This window comes from Hyperolius riggenbachi, chromosome 6 (assembly GCF_040937935.1).
Source record: "Hyperolius riggenbachi isolate aHypRig1 chromosome 6, aHypRig1.pri, whole genome shotgun sequence".
NCBI classification, from domain to species: domain Eukaryota; kingdom Metazoa; phylum Chordata; class Amphibia; order Anura; family Hyperoliidae; genus Hyperolius; species Hyperolius riggenbachi.
In genome coordinates, this window is record NC_090651.1 from 221,924,281 (window position 1) to 221,947,939 (window position 23,659).

Here is a 23,659-nt window from a genome sequence, read left to right on the forward strand (position 1 = left end):
AAACGCAATGCGGGCAAACATTTCCCCAGAAAAGAAACGCAATGCGGGCAAACATTTCCCCAGAAAATAAACGCAATGCGGGCAAACATTTCACCAGAAAATAAACGCAAAGCGGGCAAACATTTCCCCAGAAAAGAAACGCAATGCGGGCAAACATTTCACCAGAAAAGAAACGCAATGCGGGCAAACAGTTCAACTGGAAATGAAACGTAATGCGGGCAAACATTTCACCAGAAAAGAAACGCAATGCGGGCAAACATTTCACCAGAAAAGAAACGTAATGGGAGCACATTTCACCTGGAAAAGAAACGCAATGCGGGCAAACATTTCACCAGAAAAGAAACGCAATGCGGGCAAACATTTCACCTGGAAAAGAAACGCAATGGGAGCACATTTCACCTGGAAAAGAAAGCATTTACTCACCTGGCAGAAGTCTCCGGCCTCTGGCGCGCTGCTCCCGGGACCACCTTCCTCCTGCTCGTCTCCCGCGCTGACAGGGCTACGGCAAGATGGCGCCCGAAGCCCTGTACTGGAGACAAAAATAGTCTCCAGTACAGGGCTTCGGCAGCCATCTTGCCGTAGCCCTGCTCGCCTGCCGGTGTCGGAACAGACACCGGAAGACGAGGCTGGAGCGGGGCTGCGGGCAATGAACTGGCACGGCGTCTATAGACGCCGCTGCCAGTTCATGAGGATAGAGTGGCAGCAGCGGGACGTTTCCCAGGACCTCATGCAGCCTGGGACAGCGGACCCCGAATCCGGGACGTGTCCCAGGCAATCCGGGACGTCTGGTCACTCTACTGATAGGCATCATGTAACAGAAGCAGTGTTGTGCAGCTCACTGATTTTTAGTTTGTGTGCTGAGTTTGTGTGCCATTTCCTTATCTGGTGCACTTAATTACCTCTGGCTGTCCTTCAGAGCTGAAAGGGTTACATTAATTACAGGTCCATCGGAGGTCTGACTCACAGCCTGTGCAGTATGGGGCAGGCTGCAGGGAATTGTGCTGTGACTGACTGACTTATAGAGTTGCCCTGCCTGCCATGTGAACTGTGGGGACATGTTCTCTTCTCTCCCAGAAAGCGAGCTGCAGCTAGCACAAACTTGTTGTGGGGCGGGCACAGCTGCCTCGCTCCTTTCTATTGGCTGGAGGGAGGAGCTGTGATTACGAGCAGTGTACTGCTGACTGGAGCGAGGGAAGGGAAGGAGAAGGCCAGAGATTTATCCTATGCGGCCGCCCGGGACATAACTGCGATGCACGCATGGGCACATTAGAGCAGGGAATAGATCTGCTGGGTGCGGCGCCTTCTTCAGGCGCGGGGCCTGGGGCAATTGCCCCACTTGCCCCCCCAAGCGCCGGCTCTGGCTGTGTGGCCAGTGCAGGGACTGGGAATCTTGCCAAAGATGAGGGACACCGGGATTCCACTCAGTATCAGCAGATTCTGGAGGCCAAAGTCCAGGAATCAGTGACAAAGCTGAAGCTCCATCTGGGCTGGATCTTTCAACAAGACAACGACCCTAAACAATGCTCAAACTCCGCTAAGGCATTCATGCAGGGGAACAAGTACAACGTTCTGGAATGGCGATCTCAGTTTCCAGAACTGAAGATAATTGAAAATCTGTGGTGTGAGTTAAAGAGAGCTGCCCATGCTCGGAAGCCATCAAACCTGAATGAACTACAGATGTTTTATAAAGAGGAATGGTCCAAATTACCTTCAACCAGAATCCAGATTTCTGAAAAAGGAGGATCTACTAAATATTAAGTTAATTTCTTTTTTGTGATGCCCAAATGTATGCACCTGCCTAATTTTGTTTAAACAACTATTGCGTACTTTCTGTAAATCCAATAAACTTCATTTCACCTCTCAAATATCACTGTGGGTGTCTCCTATATGATATATTTAACTGACATTTTTTAACAACCAATGACTTACACAGGAAAATCATGACGATTAACAAGGTTGCCCAAACTTTCGCATCCCACTGTATATCCACAGAGGTAGTTAATCAGCTCTGCTGATACGTTAATTATCCCACCCCACATCATTAGTGTGTGGTTTACTGCAAAACGTACTGTTGGTGGGTCTTGAGGACAGGGTTGGAGAACTCTGCTTTAATGGAGTCATCAAGCAAGTAATAGTACCCAGAGAGAACTACTTACCCGGGGCTCACTCCAGCCCCTGGCAGCCACTATGTCCCTCGCTGCAGCTCCACTCTTATTATAATAATAATAATAATAATAATAATCTTTACCCCTTTTTGCAACTAACATTAACTCCCATTGTAACAACTCACCCTAGATTCCTAACCCTATCTATTACCCACGCCCCAGTCATAATCCACCTGATAATCCACCTGATGCTTAAAGTTGACCTGAACTCAGAACTTCCTCTCTGCTCTAAGGCTACTTACACACCAGGATGTCGCGTTTAGGGGACGTTATAGGGCACATAACTAGAGATGTTGCGAACCTTCGATTTTTGATTCGCGAACCTTCGCGGAAGGTTCGGTTCGTGGAAAAGTTTGCGAACCGCAATAGACTTCAATGGGGATGCGAACTTTGAAAAATAGAAAAAATTATGCTGGCCACAAAAGTGATGGAAAAGATGTTTCAAGGGGTCTAACACCTGGAGGGGGGCATGGCGGAGTGGGATACATGTCCAAAGTCCTGGGGAAAAATCTGGATTTGACGCAAAGCAGCGTTTTAAGGGCAGAAATCACATTGAATGCTAAATTGCAGGCCTAAAGTGCTTTAAAACATCTTGCATGGGTATACATCAATCAGGGAGTGTAATTAGAGTTCTGCTTCACACTGACACACCAAACTCATTGTGTAACGCACTGCAAACAGCTGTTTGCGTAGTGACGGCCGTGCTGGACTGGTGCGCACCGTGGCCAGAGTGTAGGCCATGGCGTTTTTCAAGGCCATATGGTCATTAGGCAGGCATGTACACGCACCAGAAAAATTAGTGTAATGGCCGCTGCTAGCAGCGGCCTTAAAAATTCAGGAATCTGCCTGGAATCTTGGACCCTGTTGGTGGTGGCGGAGAAGGCAAGCGGCCTGCAGGCAGAGATGCTGTGTGTGGGGACTGACTTAGTCTTCGGTCGTGCAGTAGCCCTCCGTGATCCATTCCTTAATCTATTCATTTTGATAAAGGTCAGGTACTGAACACTGTCGTGACTTAGGCGACTTCTCTTCTCAGTAACTATGCCTCCAGCTGCACTGAAGGTCCTTTCTGACAGGACGCTTGCGGCAGGGCAAGAGAGAAGTTGTATGGCAAATTGGGACAGCTCTGGCCACAGGACAAGCCTGCGCAACCAGTAGTCCAAGGATTCATCGTCGCTTTTCGCAGTGTCTACATCCACACTCAAGGCCAGGTAGTCGGCTACCTGCCGGTCCAGGCGTTGGTGGAGGGTGGATCCGGAAGGACTATGGCGAGGAGTTGGACTAAAGAATGTCCGCATGTCCGACATCACCCTGAGATCGCTGGAGCGTCCTGTCCTTGCCTGCTTGGACTTGGGAGGAGGAGGGTTACTGCCAGTGGTACCTTGATTGCGTTGTGCAGCCACATCACCCTTAAACGCATTGTAAAGCATCATTGACAGCTTGTTCTGCAAGTGCTGCATCCTTTCGGCCTTCTGTTGAGTTGGTAACAGGTCCGCCACTTTGTGCCTGTACCGAGGGTCTAGTAGCGTGGCCACCCAGTACAGGTCATTCGCCTTGAGTTTTTTGATACGGGGGTCCCTCAACAGGCTGGACAACATGAAAGAGGACATCTGCACAAAGCTGGATGCAGACGTACTCTCCATCCCCTCTTGCTCTTCCTTAGTGATGGGACGCAACTCCTCTTCCTCCCCCCAGCCACGAACAATACACCGGGAACGTGGAGCAGCAGAAGCCCCCTGTGACAGCTGCCGCGGTTGTTCTTCTTCCGCCGCCTCTTCCTCCTCCACAGAAACACCTTCCTCATCATCACCATCATCAGAGTCTGACTCCTCTCCTTCCCCACACGACTCCTCTTCTTCCTCCTCCTCCTCCTCCCTCTGTGCTGCCACAGGTGTTGTGGGAACATCGGGTTCGGGTGTAAATGGCTCCCACGACTCCTGCTGCCGTAACTCTTCTCGTTCACGCTCCTCCACAGCTGTATCCACCACTCTACACACTGCACGCTCCAGGAAGTAGGCGTAGGGGATCAAGTCGCTGATGGTGCCCTCATCGCGACTCACCAGTTTGGTCACCTCCTCAAAGGGCTCCATGACCTTGCATGCATTTCACATCAGTGTCCAGTTGTTGGGCCACAACATCCCCATCCTCCCAGATTGTGTCCTTGTACTGTAATGATACAGGTACTGGGTGATGGCTTTCTCCTGGTCCAGCAGGCAAGAGAACATGAGCAGGGTGGAATTCCAGCGAGTCGGGCTATCGCAAATCAGGCGTCTCACCGGCAAGTTGTTTCTACGCTGAATGTCCGCAAAGCGTGCCATGGCCTTGTAAGAGCGCCTGAAATGCCCACACAACTTCCTAGCCTGCTTCAGGATGTCCTCTAAGCCTGGGTACTTGGACACAAATCTTTGCACGACCAGATTCAGCACATGTGCCATGCAGGGTATGTGAGTCAGCTTTCCCAAAATTAAACGCAGCAATGAGATTGCTGCCGTTGTCACACACCACGTTGCCGATCTCAAGCTTGTGCGGGGTCAGCCATTGCTCCACCTGTTTGTTAAGAGCAGCCAGGAGAGCTGCTCCAGTGTGACTCTCCGCTTTCAGGCAAGACATATCTAACACTGCATGACACCGTCGTACCTGGCATGCAGCATAGGCCCTGGGGTGCTGGGGCTGTGTAGCTGGAGAGGAGATTGCGGCACCAGCCAAGGAGGAGGAGGAGGATGACGACAGCGAAGCGGTGGTAGCAGGTGGAGAGGAGGTGGCTGGAGGCCTGTCTGCAAGCCGTGGAGGTGTGACAAGTCGGTCCGCTGCGCAGCCACATACTCCCTGCTTGCTGCCATCGGTCACCAGGTTGACCCAATGGGCTGTGTATGTAATGTAGTGGCCCTGCCTGTGCTTGGCAGACCAGGCATCCGTGGTCAGGTGGACCCTTGACCCAACGCTGTGTGCCAGAGATGACACCACTTGCCTCTCAACTGCACGGTACAGTTTGGGTAAGGCCTTTTGTGAAAAATAATTGCGGCCTGGTATCTTCCACTGCGGTGTACCAATGGCCACAAACTTACGGAAAGCCTCCGACTCCACCAGCTTGTATGGTAATAGCTGCCGAGCTAATAGTTCCAACACGCCAGCTGTCAGACGCCGGGCAAGAGGGTGACTGGCAGACATTTGCTTCTTACGCTCAAATACTTCCTTCACGGACAGCTGGGTACTGCTGTGGGCAGAGGAGAAGGAACCGCTGAAGGGAAGAGGCAGTGTGGAGGAGGGTGGCTGTGAAGGTGCATGGGAGAAAGTGGATGAAGACGATGCACCTGAAGGAGGAAGAGGAGAAGGAGGGTGGCTTGTCTTTTGAGGGGTGCTACTTTTCCTCAGGTGTTCTTGCCATAGCTGTTTGTGCCTTCTCTCCAGGTGCCTTCGTAAGGCACTTGTCCCTACGTGAGAGTTGGCCTTTCCACGGCTTAATTTTTGCTGGCAGAGACAACAGATGGCTTTGCTCCGATCTGAGACACACACGTGAAAAAATTTCCAAACCGCTGAGCCCCCCTGGGGTGATGGCGCTACGGTGGCATCAGCAGCTGACGTTGAAGGGCATGTTGGCTGGCTGGCCATAGCTGGCGATACATGGCGCCTGACACTGCCCCCAGCTGTTTCGGAGGAAGAGCTCCCTCTGCTTCTATCATGGAATCGTCTCCTCCTACTCCTCTCTGACTCCCCCTCTGAACTGTCCCCCTGGTCATCTCCTCTACCGGTAACATATGTGGTATCCGTATAATCGTCATCATAATCCTCGTGGCCAGCTTCGCTTTCCTCAGACACCTCCTCAACTGCACCAACTTCAGGTGGTTCATCATACCCCTCCTCACACGATACGTCCATACTATCGCCACCTAACTCAGACGTATGAGGTGGTGTACCTGCGCCTTCTTCTTGTTGTTGCAGTAGTGGCTGTGAATCAGTGATTTCACCACCACCACCAAATAACCCCTGCGAAGTGTCAAATGCAGCGGATGTGGTGCTTGTACTAGCGCTGGTGGCACTGGCTGCGGTAGATGAGGTCTTCTGTGTTAAATACTCAACCACGTCCTCACAATTTTGGGAAGTGATGGCACATGCCTTCTTCTGAGCACTGTATTTTGGGACAGGTCCGCATAAAATCACAGCAACACCACCTCGCACAGACCTGACGGTGCCTGGTGGCCTTCCTCTGTGTCTGCCTCTACCTCTTCCTCTACCTGGTTTGTCCATTTTGTCCATCTCGGGTGGATGCTAGGTATATGCAGTGAGGTGGGTTCACTCAACACAACAGGTAGTAGGATGCAGTGAGCTGGGTTCACTGAACAGTAAAGGTACTTAGATGCAGTGAGGTGAGTTCACTCAACACAACAGGTAGTAGGATGCAGTGAGCTGGGTTCACTGAACAGTAAAGGTACTAGGATGCAGTGAGCTGGGTTCACTGAACAGTAAAGGTACTTAGATGCAGTGAGGTGGGTTCACTAAACACAACAGGTAGTAAGATGCAGTGAGCTGGGTTTACTAAACAGTAAAGGTACTTAGATGCAGTGAGGTGAGTTCACTCAACACAACAGGTAGTAGGATGCAGTGAGCTGGGTTCACTGAACAGTAAAGGTACTTAGATGCAGTGAGGTGAGTTCACTCAACACAACAGGTAGTAGGATGCAGTGAGCTGGGTTCACTGAACAGTAAAGGTACTTAGATGCAGTGAGGTGGGTTCACTCAACACAACAGGTAGTAAGATGCAGTGAGCTGGGTTCACTGAACAGTAAAGGTACTTAGATGCAGTGAGCTGGGTTCACTCAACACAACAGGTAGCAGGATGCAGTGAGCTGGGCTCACTGAACAGTAAAGGTACTTAGATGCAGTGAGGTGAGTTCACTCAACACAACAGGTAGTAGGATGCAGTGAGCTGGGCTCACTGAACAGTAAAGGTACTTAGATGCAGTGAGGTGAGTTCACTCAACACAAAGCTAGGTATATGCAGTGATGATGTAGGTTAAGTAAACACAACAGGTACTGCAGTATATGCAGTACTGGGTAGTACAATGTGCAGCTCCCTGTCACACACACAGGTAGTCACTGAATGTGCTGGGCTGCTGGCAGTGGCACACACACTATCAATTAGCAAGGTTGTGCATGCAACAAAAGTGTCAGTTTGACACACAGAAAAAAAAAAAGTACAGGATTAGCTCTGAAAAGAGCTATTGAGGGGTGCTATAAAAGCAAGAACAATCAGTCAGGAGCAAGATAAGCAGCCAAGAGCCTAAAGCTGGCCATACACTAGGCCGATTCCCGCCAGATCGACAGCAGATTCGATCACTGGGATCGAATCTGCTGTCACATCGTTCCCGCAACACGCCGAATTTCGATACATTTCGTCCGATCCCGTCGATCGCTCCGTGCGGAAAATTACCATCGATAGCGGCGTTCGAGTACCCGACGACCGATGCAATAGTCCGCATACATTACCTGCTCCGCCGGCACGATTGCCCCCGGTCACCGCTGCTCCGTCTCTGCGCTGGTCTGGTCTCCGGGTCCGGCATGCTTCACTTCTTCTAGCCCGGCAGGAAGTTTAAACAGTAGAGGGCGCTCTACTGTTTAAACTTCCTGCCGAGCAGGAAGAAGTAAAGCATGCCGGACCTGGAGACCAGAGCGGAGACAGAGCAGCGGTGACCGGGGGCAATCGTGCCGGCGGAGCAGGTAATGTCTGCGGCGGCGGCAGCGGGGGGAGCGGCGGCAGCAGCACCACCACCACCACAGATTGTGAATGGTTTCAGGCTGAAATCGGTTCACAATCTGTTTGCAGTAAAGGTAGCCATACGATCCCTCTCTGATCAGATTCGATCAGAGAAGGATCTATCTGTTGGTCGAATCTGATGGCAAATCGACCAGTGTATGGCTACCTTAACTAATCTGTCCCTAGAAGAACAAGTCTGCAGCAGCTGTCCCTACTCAGTCACTAGCAGGTACACGAGTGAGGCTAATGGCCGCCGGAGCCTGCCTTATATAAGGGGGGGTGGGGCTCCAGGGCTTAGTGTAGCCTGAATGGCTACAATGTGCCTGCTGACTGTGATGCAGAGGGTCAAAGTTGACCCTCATAGTGCATTATGGGGTGAATCGAACTTCCGAAAAAGCGAACCCCCAACCTTCGTCTGGAACCGTTCGCCGGCGAACCGTTCGCTACATCTCTACACATAACGTGCCCCTTATGCAACGCCTGGTGGTGTTGGAGCAGGACGCTACCAAGAGCCGCGTTACAAGCAGCTCTTGGTGCGCCTGCTCTGTCGGATGTAGGAGGCGCTGCGGAGACCACGTGAGCGGAGCTCTCCGCATCACGTGGTCCCGCCAGCCAATCAGCGGCCGCTCCAAAGAGTAAACACTGCAAGTGCAGTGAATGCCAAGTAGCCATGTGCCTGGCTACGTAGCGGGCCTCTCCCCGCCTCCTCTCCGCCCTTAAAATGAAAAAAAAACACCCATACTTAACATGTGCAAACAGTCTAACGCGGCTTAGCCGCGTATAAAGTACTGCATGCAGTACGTTGTCTTGACAAGTAGCGTTACTGTGTAACGCAACGTGGGCACTGTGAACAGCCCATTGATTTTTCATTGCTGTGCGGTGGGGGTGCGTTACAGGCTGCTCTAACGTGCGCTTGAAACGTCCCACTGTGAAAGCAGCCTAAAAGATAAGCAACAGCATAATAACCTTTAACCACTTGTAGACCACAGTGTTAAACCCCCTTAAGACCAGGCCATTTTTCAATAAATAGGCCACTGGAGCTTTAAGGCCTCGCTGCAGGGCCGCACATGTCAGCACACAAGTGATTAATCCCCCCCCCCCTTTCTCCCCACCAACAAAGCTTTCTGTTGGTGGGGTCTGATCGCCCCCATGTTAATTTTTTTTTGTAAATATTTATTTCTATTTTTTCCTAATAAATGTCCTCTTTTTTTAAATTTTTCTGCTAGTCCCTCCCTCCCCCTGTCAGCCAATCATTGTGATCGGCTGTCAGCGGATCACCCCCGAACCCCCAGTACAGTACTGCCTTAGATCGCAGCGCCGTGCGGAGTGAAAAGACGGCGAAACAGTCTAGCAGTCTCTTAGCGGCAATTGCTGCTGGAGAGACAGAAGGTGGGGCGGAGCTCCGCCTACCAAGCGGAGATGCGCGTGTATCAGCACGTGCGATCTCCTGCAAAACAGGCCTACAGAACCTTACGCCAATCGGCGTTAGGCGGTCCTGGGGCTGTCGCCACGTCCATCAGCGTGACGAGGTCAGCAAGTAGTTAAAGAAAAACATTTTTTTGTTACAGCTGATACAAGTCCTGCAATAAATGTCCAGTGTGTCTACTTCCTGCTTTAATGGAAGCAGACATAGGGTTAACATTTACAATGTTAACAAATGTTTACAAATTAACTGCTCTGCCGAGGCAGCCAGCTAACATAGCTGAGAGATCAAATTTAATTTGTAATCAGTCACAGGTGAGAGGAAATTACACAGGATAAACTCTCTAAATACAATCTGGGTGCATTTCTCTATCTTCTTTTCGGGCTGGTGCACACCAAAAACCGCAAGCAGATCCGCAAAACGCTAGCGTTTTTTGAACCGCTTAGTGTCATTTTGATGGCGCGTTTTTGGGGCGTTTTTTTCGTGTGCGTTTTTGCAAGCGTTTTTTGAAGCGTTTTGCGTTTTTCCTGTAAAGAGGTAGAAAAACCTTAAACAAAGGGTTAAAGTGCGATATATTGATGACACATGTGAAGCACATTGAGCAATTGAAGTCAAAAACCCAATATAAAAAGGGTGGGGTCCTTAACAACATTGTGGGTTAGTTCAGGAGAGGTGACACTGTGGTTTGGAGAGAAGAGTGACTTGTTTTTGAAAATGTTTCCTGATGTGCTGTTATTGCTCTGTGTAGCAGCATATATGAGACGTAGGCCAAGGACAAGGACAAGTACTACTGCTGAACCGCCCGCTGCCCGGCCTCCCTCAACGCGTCACTCTCCGGACTCCTCCTCCTCATTTAGTCACTGCATAGTGCCGCCCACTGCCAGCCAGACAGCCACCCACTACCACCCGGACACAGGTACTTCTTGCAACTTTTGTATGGGGAAGCGGGCAGAGGGGGGAGCGCTAGCGGAGGGGGTGGGGGGAATTTCCGACCCCCCCCGCGATCGGGGCATGCTCCCCCCTTATGCCTGCGACCCCATAGGGCCCCTACAAGCGGGATGTTCGGGGAGTTCGGGGTTCGGCCCGAACATGCCGAACATTGCGGCCATGTTCGGTGAACTTTCCCGAACCCGAACATCCAGGTGTTCGCCCAACACTATGACCGACTTCCAACTTGTCCGCAGGAGGCCAACTAGGAATAAAAATAAACATACATGTTATTTCTTTTCTTTTGCAGATTTCTGGCAACAAGGCATTCATATGCAGCACTTCATTACCAATTCCTCATGGGAAGAAGTACAATCCGATACTTAGTTTTGGACACATGCAAATTGATCTGGAAAGTACTGCAACCGGAATTTATGCCAACTCCTGATGTACCTATGTGGGAGGCTAACATGCAGCTTTTTTGGGAAAAACATGATTTCCCTAACTGCCTTGGAGCAGTGGATGGGAAACATGTCAGACTGGTTATGCCTGCATTCACTGGCAGTCTGTATTACAATTATAAGAAATTCTTTTCACTTGTGCTCATGGCTGTGGTGGATCCTAATTTGAAATTTATCTATGTGGATGTTGGCGCTTACGGAAGTTCAAATGATTCCTCAGTCTTCCAGCACAGTCGATTTGGCTTGAAGCTTCGCACAGGCCAGATGACTTTACCACCACCACGCCCCTGGCCTGACACTCTAGAACCACCTTACCCCTGTGTGTTTGTGGCTGATGAGGCTTTTGCACTGTCTCAACATGTTATGAGACCGTATGCACAGAGAGATATGACTCATAAAAAACTAGTCTTTAATAACCGCCTGACCAAAGCCAGACAAGTAGTAGAATGTGCTTTTGGAATTCTTGCAAACAAATGGCGCATTTATCACACTGCAATAAAAATGCAACCAAAGTATGCTATAACAGTTGTGAAGGCAACGTGTATTTTGCATAATTATGTGAGAACACTAGATAGCATGACCATAGAGGAGGAAGAGGGGGATATTTCAAACAGTGCTCTTGTAACGTTACCACCAGCTACTTTACGTGGTCCCATTTCTGCCATTCAAAACAGAGACAAATTAGCTGATTATTTTGTGCCATAACTGTAAGAAATAAAAAACCTGCAGGCTGCTATTTACTTACATTACGTGATCATCATTATTGTGCTAATAAACATTCTTGAAAACGTGTTGTATGTCTATATCATTCATTACACTCTAAAGTGGCAAATTGCACCCTCTCTAATAATACATGTGAGTACATACACACACATGTACCTGCTGTTTATAATGAGAGATGGCTATAGAGCAGGGGTCTCAAACTCAATTTACCTGGGGGCCGCAGGAGGCAAAGTCAGGATGAGGCTGGGCCGCATAAGGGGTTTCACAATCAGCAGCTCCCGCCCACCCCCCACCGTCCCTTGCATTGATTTTTATTTCAAAATCAAATTCACACTGAAGCGAACTATTTTGCCTATTTTACCTTATAGTTTGCTTCAGTGCTCCCATTACAAGTAATCTGCTGTGTCCCCGCCGCAAAACGAGGGCTGCAGAGCCCCCAAATCGCCCAAGGGGCAATCCGCCGGCATTTCCTGGAAGGGGCAGAGCTTTCAGCTTCAGCTCTGCCCCTCCTGAAGTCAATCGTGGCCCCTCTCACTCTTCCTTCACAGAGAGGGGCGGGTAGAGGCGGCGATCCGTGCGGCGATTGACGTCAGGTGGGGCAGAGCTGAAGCTGAAAGCTCTGCCCCTTCCAGGAAATGCCCCCGGGCGATTTGGGGGCTCAGCAGCCCTCGTTTAGCGGCGGGGATGCGGTGGATTACTTGGGAGCACTGAAGTGAACTATAAGGAAGCTTTTGCGAGGGCCACAAAATATTGTATTGAGGGCCGCAAATGGCCCGCGGGCCGCGAGTTTGAGACCCCTGCATAGAGAGAACAGCTTTGCCAGAGACCTGTGATAATGAAATTTCTAATAGTTTAATTACTCATTTAGTGGAGGGGTGATGATATATTGTCGGCAAAGTGCTGCATGAAATAAATAAAAAAAAAACATTCTGTACACATATACTTACTCTTAGAATCCTTGCCCTTTTGGCTCAAAGTATTCCATTTTTCTCCAAGAAATTCTTTTGCAATGTTGCTCCAGATTTCATGAGCCCTTTGGTGGTCTTTATATCCAGGCAATGACTTGTCATAAAGTTCTGGGCTGTTTTCTATCTTAATTATGAGGTTTTCAGTGGTAAACCACCTTGCTGCCATCTTCCTCCTGCGCAGTCTAAAATCCCTCATGCAAATCTGCCACACAGGAAGCACACTTTGACCTGGAAGTGCGCATTCTTCTAAAAAACGCATCCGCATCAAAATCCACTTGATCAAGCGGTTTTACAGGCGTTTTGCGTTTTTCCTATATTTAACATTGGAGGCAGAAACGCATCCGAAATCCCAAAAATGCCTCACCCAGGCATTTTTCGTTTCTGCAAAACGCCTCCTGCTCCGGTGTGCACCACCCCATTGAGATACATTGACCAAGCGGATCCGCAGCCGCAAGCGGATCTGAAAACGCCAAAAAAGCCGCTCGGTGTGCACCAGCCCTTCCTTCTGTCCTGTGCAAGAGTTCAGGTCCACTTTAACACACTGACTGATACTCTCCTTTCTTTATCTTTATCCCTGATACTGAATCCATCACCGGAAGCAAATGTCTTTATAGTCAGTGTTTCAACTATGTATGTAATAGCAAAAGGCCAATACCCACATTAACTCCACAGTGCTGATTTCTGCAGCGCTATGTAGTAACCACAAGCCAGGACAAAAATAACTTCCTAATAATAATAAAAAGGGAAAGGAGTGTGCTTTATACGCATGTTGAAAAACGGGCGTGACCATAACAGAATGTAGGCAGAGCTAACTGTAATGTGTAAAGCAAAGACAGTGGGCCTGAGTTTTCTCTCAAAACACAGCTAGGCAAATTGACAATAAGGGCCCTTTTCCACTTAAAGCGTTTGCAGTGCTGAATCACAAATCTCAAATTCTTGACTAGGGTTGCCACTTTAACATAGGAATCGCAGTAGGTATTTTCCACTATCGCGATTCGATTTTTACCAAAGTACGATTGTGTCTCAGAGCGATTATTAAGCAAGTGCATTGCATATGCAAAATCGTGATCGTGATCGCGTTAAAAAATAGTGACAAGGTACAATCACAAACGCTAGCGTTTACCAATTGTGATTGCTAGTGGAAAAGTGCCCTAAAGGTAATTAGACAGCATCCCGTAGACGCATAAAAAGGCAGAGTACCATCCCCCCCCCCCCCCCCCACCTAACAGTAAAAAAACCCACACATAAGAAAGCAGCATCTCCCCCATGATGTGGTGGAAAGACAGATTCGCAGCATTCATCATGCATGTGCAGACGATAAATCTGCAGAAACTGCATGATGCTATCACGCCAATATGGACCAAAATCTCTGAGGAATGCCATGAAGAATTAAGGCAGTTCTGAACATTACCCCACATATATGAAGTGCGGCAAATGTTACCTCAGACATAAATTCTTCCCTGGTGCCAGTGGTTCCCGTCCTACCCCTCCCAAATAAAGCTTCCATGGTGCTAGAGGTCTCATCCCCTATTTCCCCCCAATGGATCTTCCCTGGTGCTAGTGGCCTCATCCCACTCCCTGGTGTTCTAGTGGTTTTCCCTTACCTCCCCCGCTGGTGGCAGTGGCCCCCATCCTGTTCCGGTGCTCCTCCAGCTGAGGCAATGCAGAGTATGTGCATGCAGAGCCGGATTTGTACTCTTTACTGCCCAAGGCCACTGTCACCAGCCGCCCCCCTTCAGTATAGGTAGCGAGATGACCCCTCCCGCCCTTCCTCGTCTTCACACCGCAGCAGCCATCAGTCTCACTCATTTCTCTACTCATCTCCAGTGCAGAAGCTTCCTCTTCCTTTCTGTCTCCAATGCTGCCCAAGTCCATAGCCGCCGGCCACAATGCAAACGTGCACAGAGAGCAAGGTGGCTTCTACAGAGGCAGCTAGCAGCAGAGTACCGCGGTCAGGCACTTGCCTGATCTCCCTGCATTGCAGCATCGGCAAGCTTGCACCAGTTTAGCCTGCTGCTTTGGTGCCCATGCTCCTATGGTGCCCTTGGCCATGGCCTAGGTGGCCTTGGCCTAAATCCGGCCCTGTGTGCATGCAGAAGATGTGCTGCTGCCTGCTCAGCCTAGTCCGCCAATTTCAGACCTCCTGTCACCACTCAGCTTTCTCACTAGTGCCCGGCATCTCTTTCTGCACCACACAAATACACTAAGACAAAAAGAGATCCTGGGCTAGAGGAAAAGCTGAGCCATGACAGGAGGTCAGACATTGCTGTACTCTGGCGTGCCAGTGAGATAACAGCATAGCTTCTGCTCATGTAATACTCTGCTTTGCCTCAGCTAGGCGGGACACAAGCACAGTGGAGGAGCATGTGCCGAGACATGGGTGGCAGCCCGACCCTTATGCTTCCCCTAGGTATGCCACTGCCATGAGCCCAAATTAACCAAGGCAGGATTACCTGCTTTACAGTCTATTGACTAGCATCTGAGGACATATGATTTCCTCCTGGAAGATATGCATTCAAGTGCTCGGAGAGGCAATTAGGAGAATATTAAAAACTGAAGAATCCTTTTTTTCACACAGTGTCAAATCCAATTATATTTATTTGTTGCTAGTGGATCTTACCTTAATACAAATGATCTGGAACTCCTTATGGTAATTATCATAAAATATTTATTATTGAAATACTTCTGTAAACCAAATTGTACAGTAGAAATGGCCTGAACGGTTCGCACGCAAACTTATTAGCGCAAACTTCGGTGGTTCGCGTTCGCTAAAGAACGCGAACTTTATGGCGGTTCGACCCGCCCCCTATACTACATCATTAGGGTCAACTTTGACCCTATACATCACAGCCAGCAGGCACAGGGTAGCCAATCAGGCTACATTCCCTCCTGGAGCCCCACCCCCCCTTATAAAAAGCAGGCAGCGTCAGTCATTTCACTCACTCGTGTGGCTGCAGTAATTAGAGAAGGGAGAGGTGCTGCAGAGACATTAGGGAAAGCTTACTTAGGCTACAGTTAGGCTTGTTAGGTTGCTCTTTCTTGCTGATACTAATTGCTAAAACCACTCCTCATCCTCAACAGCTCTTTTGAGAGCTAATGTTGTTCTTGTGATCTATATTTTGTGTGTGTCCCACAGACACTTGTGTTGCATATACAGCCCTGTCAGTCAGTCTTAGCTGCTGGACCTTGGCCCCTTGGTAATTCCTACCGTGCCACTGCCAGACCCAGCACATTCCGTGACTACCTGTGTGTGTGTGGCAGGTGCACATATGTAATACCCATCACTGCATATACCTATCTGTTGTTCACAGTGCACCCACCTAACTACGTGAGCGCACGCAGTGTCACTGTACCTGTTCAGTACCTGTGTGTGTGTGACAGGTGCACATTTGTAATATCCATCACTGCATATACCTACCTGTTGTTCAGTGCACCCACCTACCTACGTGAGCGCACGCAGTGTCACTATACCTGTTTGGTACCTGTGTGTGTGTGACAGGTGCACATTTGTAATACCCATCACTGCATATACCTACCTGTTGTTCAGTGCACCCACCTACCTACGTGAGCGCACGCAGTGTCACTATACCTGTTTGGTACCTGTGTGTGTGTGACAGGTGCACATTTGTAATACCCATCACTGCATATACCTACCTGTTGTTCAGTGCACTCACCTACCTACGTGAGTGCACGCAGTGTCATTGTACCTGTTCGGTACCTGTGTGGTACCTGTGTGTGTGTGTGACAGGTGCACATTTGTAATACCCATCACTGTATATACCTACCTGTTGTCCACAGTGCACCCACCTACCTATGTGAGCACATGCAGTGTCACTGTACCTATTCGGTACCTGTGTGTGTGTGACAGTTGCACATTTATAATACCCATCACTGCATATACAGTGGTGTGAAAAACTATTTGCCCCCTTCCTGATTTCTTATTCTTTTGCATGTGTGTCACACTTAAATAATTCTGCTCATCAAAAAAACGTTAACTATTAGTCAAAGATAACATGATTGAACACAAAATGCAGTTTTAAATGATGGTTTTTATTATTTAGTGAGAAAAAAAACTCAAAACCTACATGGCCCTGTGTGAAAAAGAAATTGCCCCCTGAACCTCATAACTGGTTGGGCCACCCTTAGCAGCAATAACTGCAATCAAGCGTTTGCGATAACTTGCAACGAGTCTTTTACAGCGCTCTGGAGGAATTTTGTCCCACTCATCTTTGCAGAATTGTTGTAATTCAGCTTTATTTGAGGGTTTTCTAGCATGAACCGCCTTTTTAAAGTCATGCCACAACATCTCAATAGGATTCAGGTCAGGACTTTGACTAGGCCACTCCAAAGTCTTCATTTTGTTTTTCTTCAGCCATTCAGTGGTGGATTTGCTGGTGTGTTTTGGGTCATTGTCCTGCTGCAGCACCCAATATCGCTTCAGCTTGAGTTGACGAACAGATGGCCGGACATTCTCCTTCAGGATTTTTTGGTAGACAGTAGAATTCATGGTTCCATCTATCACAGCAAGCCTTCCAGGTCCTGAAGCAGCAAAACAACCCCAGACCATCACACTACCACCACCATATTTTACTGTTGGTATGATGTTCTTTTGCTGAAATGCTGTGTTACTTCTACGCCAGATGTAACGGGACACGCACCTTCCAAAAAGTTCAACTTTTGTCTCGTCGGTCCACAAGGTATTTTCCCAAAAGTCTTGACAATCATTGAGATTTTTTTTTAGCAAAATTGACACGAGCCTTAATGTTCTTTTTGCTTAAAAGTAGTTTGCACCTTGGATATCTGCCATGCAGCTCGTTTTTGCCCAGTCTCTTTCTTATGGTGGAGTCGTGAACACTGACCTTAATTGAGGCAAGTGAGGCCTGTAGTTCTTTAGATGTTGTCCTAGGGTGTTTTGTGGCCTCTCAGATGAGTTTTCTCTGCGCTCTTGGGGTAATTTTGGTCGGCCGGCCACTCCTGGGAAGGTTCATCACTGTTCCATGTTTTTGCCATTTGTGGATAATGGCTCTCGCTGTGGTTCGCTGGAGTCCCAAAGCTTTAGAAATGGCTTTATAACCTTTACCAGACTGATAGATCTCAATTACAGTACTTTTGTTCTCATTTGTTCCTGAATTTCTTTGGATCTTGGCGTGATGTCTAGCTTTTGAGGTGCTTTTGGTCTACTTCTCTGTGTCAGATAGCTCCTATTTAAGTGATTTCTTGATTGAAACAGGTGTGGCAGTAATCAGGCCTGGGGGCGACTACAGAAATTGAACTCAGGTGTGATAAACCACAGTTAAGTTATTTTTTTTTAACAAGGGGGGCAATCACTTTTTCACATTGGGCCATGTAGATTTGGAGTTTTTTTTTTTTCTCACTAAATAATAAAAACCATCATTCAAAACTGCATTTTGTGTTCAATTATGTTATCTTTGACTAATAGTTAACTTTTTTGATGAGCAGAAACATTTAAGTGTGACAAACATGCAAAAGAATAAGAAATCAGGAAGGGGCAAATAGTTTTTCACACCACTGTACCTACCCGTTGTTCAGTGCACCCACCTACCTACATGAGCGCACGCAGTGTCACTGCACCTGTTCACGGTACCTGTGTGTGTGTGTGACAGCTGCACATTTGTAATACCAGTCATTGCATAATTGTTCACAGTACCAGTGTGACCACATGCTGTGTAATATACCACACCGTGCATACCTGTTAACTGCACCTGTGTGACACCTGCACATTGTATTGTAATACCAGTCACTTCATACCTTTCACTGCACCTGTGTGACTGCACATTGTATTAGTCAAGTCAGTGCATACCTTCCACTTCATCCCCCCGATATGGACAAAACAGGTAGAGGTAGAGGCAGAGGCAGGGGCAGATCCAGAGGCAGGCCACCCAGCAGGTCTGTTCGAGGTCGTGCTGATGTGATTTCCTACGACCCTGGACCAAAGTACAGTGCTCAGAAGAAGGCACGTCCCATCAACTCCCAAGATTGTCAGGATGTGGTTGACTATTTAACACAGAACACCTCATCTTCCGCAGCCACCAGCGCAACTACAGGCACCACATCCGATGCATTTGACACTTTGCAGGAGTTATTTGGTGGGGAATTAACTGATCGATTTACAGGCATTATTGTTACAAGATTAAGGCGCTAAGCAAGTTACACCACCTCCTATGTCTGAGTTAGGCGACACTATGGACGTAACGTGTGAGGAGGAGGAGGATGAAGTACCTGCTGTTGGTGCAGTTTATGAGGTGTCTGAGGCAAGTGAAGCTGGGCGGATGATTATGATGATACGGATACCACGTGGGTTCCTAACAGACAAGATGACCAAGGGGACAGTTCAGTGGGGGAGTCAGAGAGGAGTAGGAGGAGACGAGTTGCTGAAAGAAGCAGGGGGAGATCGTCATCAGAAACAGCTGGTGGCAGTGTCCAGCGCCATGTATCGCCACCTATGTACAGCCAGCCAACATGCCCTTCAACGTCAGCTGCTGATGCCACCATAGTGCCATCACCCCAGGAGGGATTAGCGGTTTGGACATTTTTTAGTGTGTCTGCCTTAGATCAGAGCAATGCCATCTGTTCTCTCTGTCTCCAAAAATTGAGCCGTGGAAAGGCCAACAGCTGCGTAGGGACAACTACCTTACGAAGGCACATGGAGAAAAGGCACAAACTGCAATGGGAAGAGCACCAGAGGAAAAGCAGCACACAAAAGAAAAGCCACCCTCCTTCTCCTCTTCCTCCTTCAGGTGCATCATCTTCAGCCTCTTTCTCCCTTTCACCTTCACATTCACAGCCACCCTCCACTCCACCTCTCACCTTGATCGGTTCCTGCTCCTCTGCCCACAGCAGCAGTCAGGTGTCCGTGAGGGAAATCTTTGAGCGGAAGAAGCCAATTTCTGCCAGTCACCCCCTTGTCCGGCGTCTGACAGCTGGCTTGGCGGAACTATTAGCTCGCCAGCTGTTACCATACCAGCTGGTGGACTCTGAGGCCTTCCGTAAATTTGTGGCCATTGGGACACCGCAGTGGAAGATACCAGGCCGCAATTGGTGTCATTTCTGGCACACAGCGTTGGGTCAAGGGTCCAACTGACCACGGATGCCTGGTCTGCCAAGCACGGTCAGGGCCGCTACATTACTTACACAGCCCATTGGGTCAACCTGGTGACCGCTGGCAAGCAGGGAGTACGTGGCTGTGCAGCGGACCAACTTGTGACACCTCCACGGCTTGCAGGCAGGCCTCCTGCCACCTCCTCTCCTCCTGCTACATCCTTTTTGCTGTCGTCATCCTCCTCCTCCTTGGCTGAGTGGCAGTTCAACTCTACTGGTGCTGTGATCTCCTCTCCAGCTACACAGCCCCAGCTCCCCAGGGCCTATGCTGCATGCCAGGTACGACGGTGTCACGTCATCTTAGACATGTCTTGCCTCAAAACGGAGAGTCACACTGGAGCATCTCTCCTGGCTGCTCTTAACAAACAGGTGGATCAGTGGCTGACCCCGCACCAACTGGAGATCGGCAACGTGGTGTGTGACAACTGCAGCAATCTCATTTCAGCTTTGAATTTGGGAAAGTTGACACATGTTTCCTGCATGGCACATGTGCTGAATCTCATAATTCAGAGATTTGTGTCTAAGTACCCAGGCTTAGAGGACATCCTGAAGCAGGCCAGGAAGTTGTGTGGGCATTTCAGGCGGTCCTACAAGGCCATGGCACGCTTTGCCGATATTAAGCAGAGAAACAACTTGCCGGTGAGACGCTTGATTTGCAATAGCCCGACTTGCTGGAATTCAACTCTCCTGATGTTCGACTGCCTGCTATAACAGGAGAAAGCCGTCACCCAGTATCTCTACAACTACAGTAGAAGGACGCACTCTGGGGAGATGGGGATGTTCTGGCCGAAGAACTGGACACTCATGCGAAATGCCTGCAGGCTCATACGGCCGTTTGAGGAGGCGAAAAACCTGGTGAGTCGCAGTGAAGGCGCCATCAGCGACTTGATCCCGTATGCTTTCTTTCTAGAGCGTGCCGTGCGTAAAGTGGTGGATCAAGATGTGGAGGAGTGTGAACAGGAACAGGAGGAAGAGTTGTGGGATCAATTCTCATCAGAACAAGATGTTTCCTCAACACCTGTGGCAGCACAGAGGGGGGAGGAGGAGGAAGAGTTGTGTGGGGAAGAGGAGTCAGACTCAGATGATGAGGAAGGTGTTTTTTGGAGGAGGAGGCGGCAGAATAACAACTGCAGTAGGCGTCGCGGGGGGCTTGTGCTGCTCAACGTTTCCGTGGTATTGTTCGTGGATGGGCGAGGAGGAGAACTTACCTGACATCACTGAGGAAGAGCAAGAGGAGATGGATAGTACGTCTGCATCCAAATTTGTGCAGATGGTGTCTTTGATGCTGTCCAGCCTGTTGAGGGACCCTGTATAAAAAAACTCAAGGGGAATGACAATTACTGGGTGGCCACGTGACTAGACCCTCGGTATAGGCACAACGTGGTGGAGATGTTACCAACTCACCTGAAGGCAGAAAGGATACTTCGCATGCAGAACAAGCTGGCAACTATGCTTTACAGTGCGTTTAAGGGTGATGTCATAGCACAATGGAATAAAGGTACCACTGCCAGTAATCCTTCTCCCATGTCCACGCAGGCAAGGACAGGACGCTCTAGCGATCTCATGGTGATGTTGGACATGCAGACATTCTTTAGTCCTTTAGCCTCAGCCCTTCCAGATGCACCCTCCACCAATGCCTCGACCCGCAGGTAGCCGACTACCTGGGAGTTAAGTGTGAATGTAGACACTGTGAGCAGCGATGAACCCTTGGACTACTGGATGTGCAGGCTTGACCTGTGGCCAGAGCTATCACAATTTACCATCCAACTTCTGTCTTGCGCTGCCTCAAGCGTCCTGTCAGAAAGGACCTTCAGCGCAGCTGGAGGCATTGTCACTGAGAGGAGAAGTCGCCTAAAGGTAGCCATACACTGGTCGATTTGCCATCAGGTTCGACCAACAAATAGATCCCTCTCTGATCGAATCTGATCAGAGAGGGATCGTATGGCTGCCTTTACTGCAAACAGATTGTGAATCGATTTCAGCCTGAAACCGATTCACCATCTGCTAAGCTGCCGCTGTCGCCAGTCCCCCCCCCCCCCCAGGCATCTTTTCCGCATCGGCTCCCGGCTGGCATCTTCTCCCATCACCTTCCGCATCACGACATCCGGCATCCGCGTATAACTTTCTGTCACTCTAGTGACAGTGGAAGTTCAAATAGAGCGCTCTCTATTTGTACTTCCGCTGTCACTGCAGTGACACAGGAAGTTATACACGGATGCCGTGGGATGCCTGCCGTGATGCGGAGAAGATGCCAGCCAGGAGGCGGGAGGTGATGCAGAGGAGATGCCGGGAGCCAGCTTCAGGTACTGTATAGCTGCGTTGATTGTACGCCCCTAGCGACACGCTCCCTACCCGCGGACGATCGACGGTAATTTCCCGCACGGAGCGGTCGACGGGATTGATCTATTTCGGGTCGAAATATATCAAAATTTAGCGTTTAGCGTGAACGATGTGACAGCAGATTCAATCCCAGTGATCGAATCTGCTGTCAATCGGCGGGTAATCGGCTAGTGTATGGCCGGCTTAAGTCACAAAAGTGTTCAGTACCTCACCTTTATCAAAATGAATGAGGCATGAATCCCGGAGGGCTACTGCCCGCCCTAAGACTAAGTCAGTCCCCACACACAGCATATCTGCCTGCACGCCATGGGACTGGCTGCCTTCCCCAAGACAAAGTCGGTCCCCACACAGCATCTCTGCCTGCAGGCCACTTGACTGCCTTCTCTACCACCACCAACAGGGTCCAGGACACCAGGTGGATTCCTGAATTTTTAAGGCCGCTGCTAGCAACGGCCGCTATAATAATTTTTCTGGTGCGTGTACATGCCTGCCTAATTTATCTGGCTGCACTGCAGCTGCAACAACAAAACAAAAGGCATGCACATGTGTCAATTCCCCTTCGTGATCGTTACCTTGCTGCTGTGAAGGGGCTTGCGTATCACAATGAAGCAATGACCGCCGGCTATATGAGTGTCTTGGGGTGGAGGGGCACACCCAAGATAATAAGGTTGTTGCTTCATTGTGGACAGACCAAATTCGATCAGCTGGACAGTTACTGTTCTGTCATTGAGCTACATTACCCGGCGACCATATGGGCTTGAAAACTGCCATGGCCTGCACTCTCGCCATGGTGCGCACCAGTCCAGCATGGCTGTCACTACACAAACAGCTGTTTGCGGTGCGTTACACAGTGAGTTTGGTGTGTCAGTGTGAAGCAGTACAGCACTTTTTAAAGCACTTTAGGCCTCCAATTTAGCAATATAATGTGATTTCTGCCCTTAAACCCTGCTGTGCGTCAAATCCAGATTTTTCCCGGCAACTTTTGCCATTTATCCCACTTCACCATGCCCCCCTCCAGGTGATAGACCCCTTGAAACATCTTTTCCATCACTTTTGTGGCCAGCATAAATGTTTCTAGTTTTCAAAGTTCGCCTCCCCATTGAAGTCTATTGCGGTTCACGAAAGTTCGCGCAAACAAACCGAACTTTTGCGGAAATTCGCGTTCGAGGTTCGCGAACCGAAAATCAGAGGTTCGAGCCATCTCTATTGTACAGCTGAGTACATCCATTAAATACATAACTCGGTCAATAGCCAATGTTATTCCATGGAGCAGATAGTTGAGACAGCATGGAATTTGAATTTACCTTTTTGACTTGCCATATGTTCCTATTTTGTCTATCAAAAAGTGCTTGAGAAAGAGTATCAGGCCCGAAATAGTCTAGAGCTGTCGTACAAATAAGCAGTTCCAGATCACTTGTGGCTATAATGATGTGGTGAACACCTGTTGAGCTCCCCCTTAAAATATCTTCCAAGACGTGTATTATGTAGAACTTACCTTCCCTAAAGTAGGCTTGACAGAAGCAGAAACTGAAACTGATCCACAGATGAGGAACTATAAGAAAAATAGAAAAATTAAGACATTATTTGGAGTTGCAGTTTTCTGTTTATTGCACTCACTGTATGGTTATTCTCAGCATAACACCATTATTCATCACGGTAACATTATCTTTGTTGTAATTTACTTGTATTGCTGAACACTATTGCTGTCTAACTAGATCATCTCTGCCTTTGAATCTGAACTGCACTGCCTACAAGCCACCCCACCAAATAAAAACAAACTGCAC

At 49.0% G+C, this 23,659-nt stretch overlaps 1 protein-coding gene across 5 annotated transcripts in view; it reads right to left on the bottom strand.

Moving 5' to 3' along the window:
- LOC137521331 (membrane-spanning 4-domains subfamily A member 4A-like) overlaps positions 1 to 23,659 on the bottom strand; it is a 142,060-nt gene that overhangs the window by 68,390 nt on the left and 50,011 nt on the right. For all 5 annotated transcript variants that reach the window (XM_068240456.1, XM_068240452.1, XM_068240453.1 and 2 more), the window contains one exon: positions 23,371 to 23,427. In XM_068240456.1, coding sequence (XP_068096557.1) covers positions 23,371 to 23,427 — 57 coding nt within the window. The remainder of the gene's footprint in view (positions 1 to 23,370; positions 23,428 to 23,659) is intronic.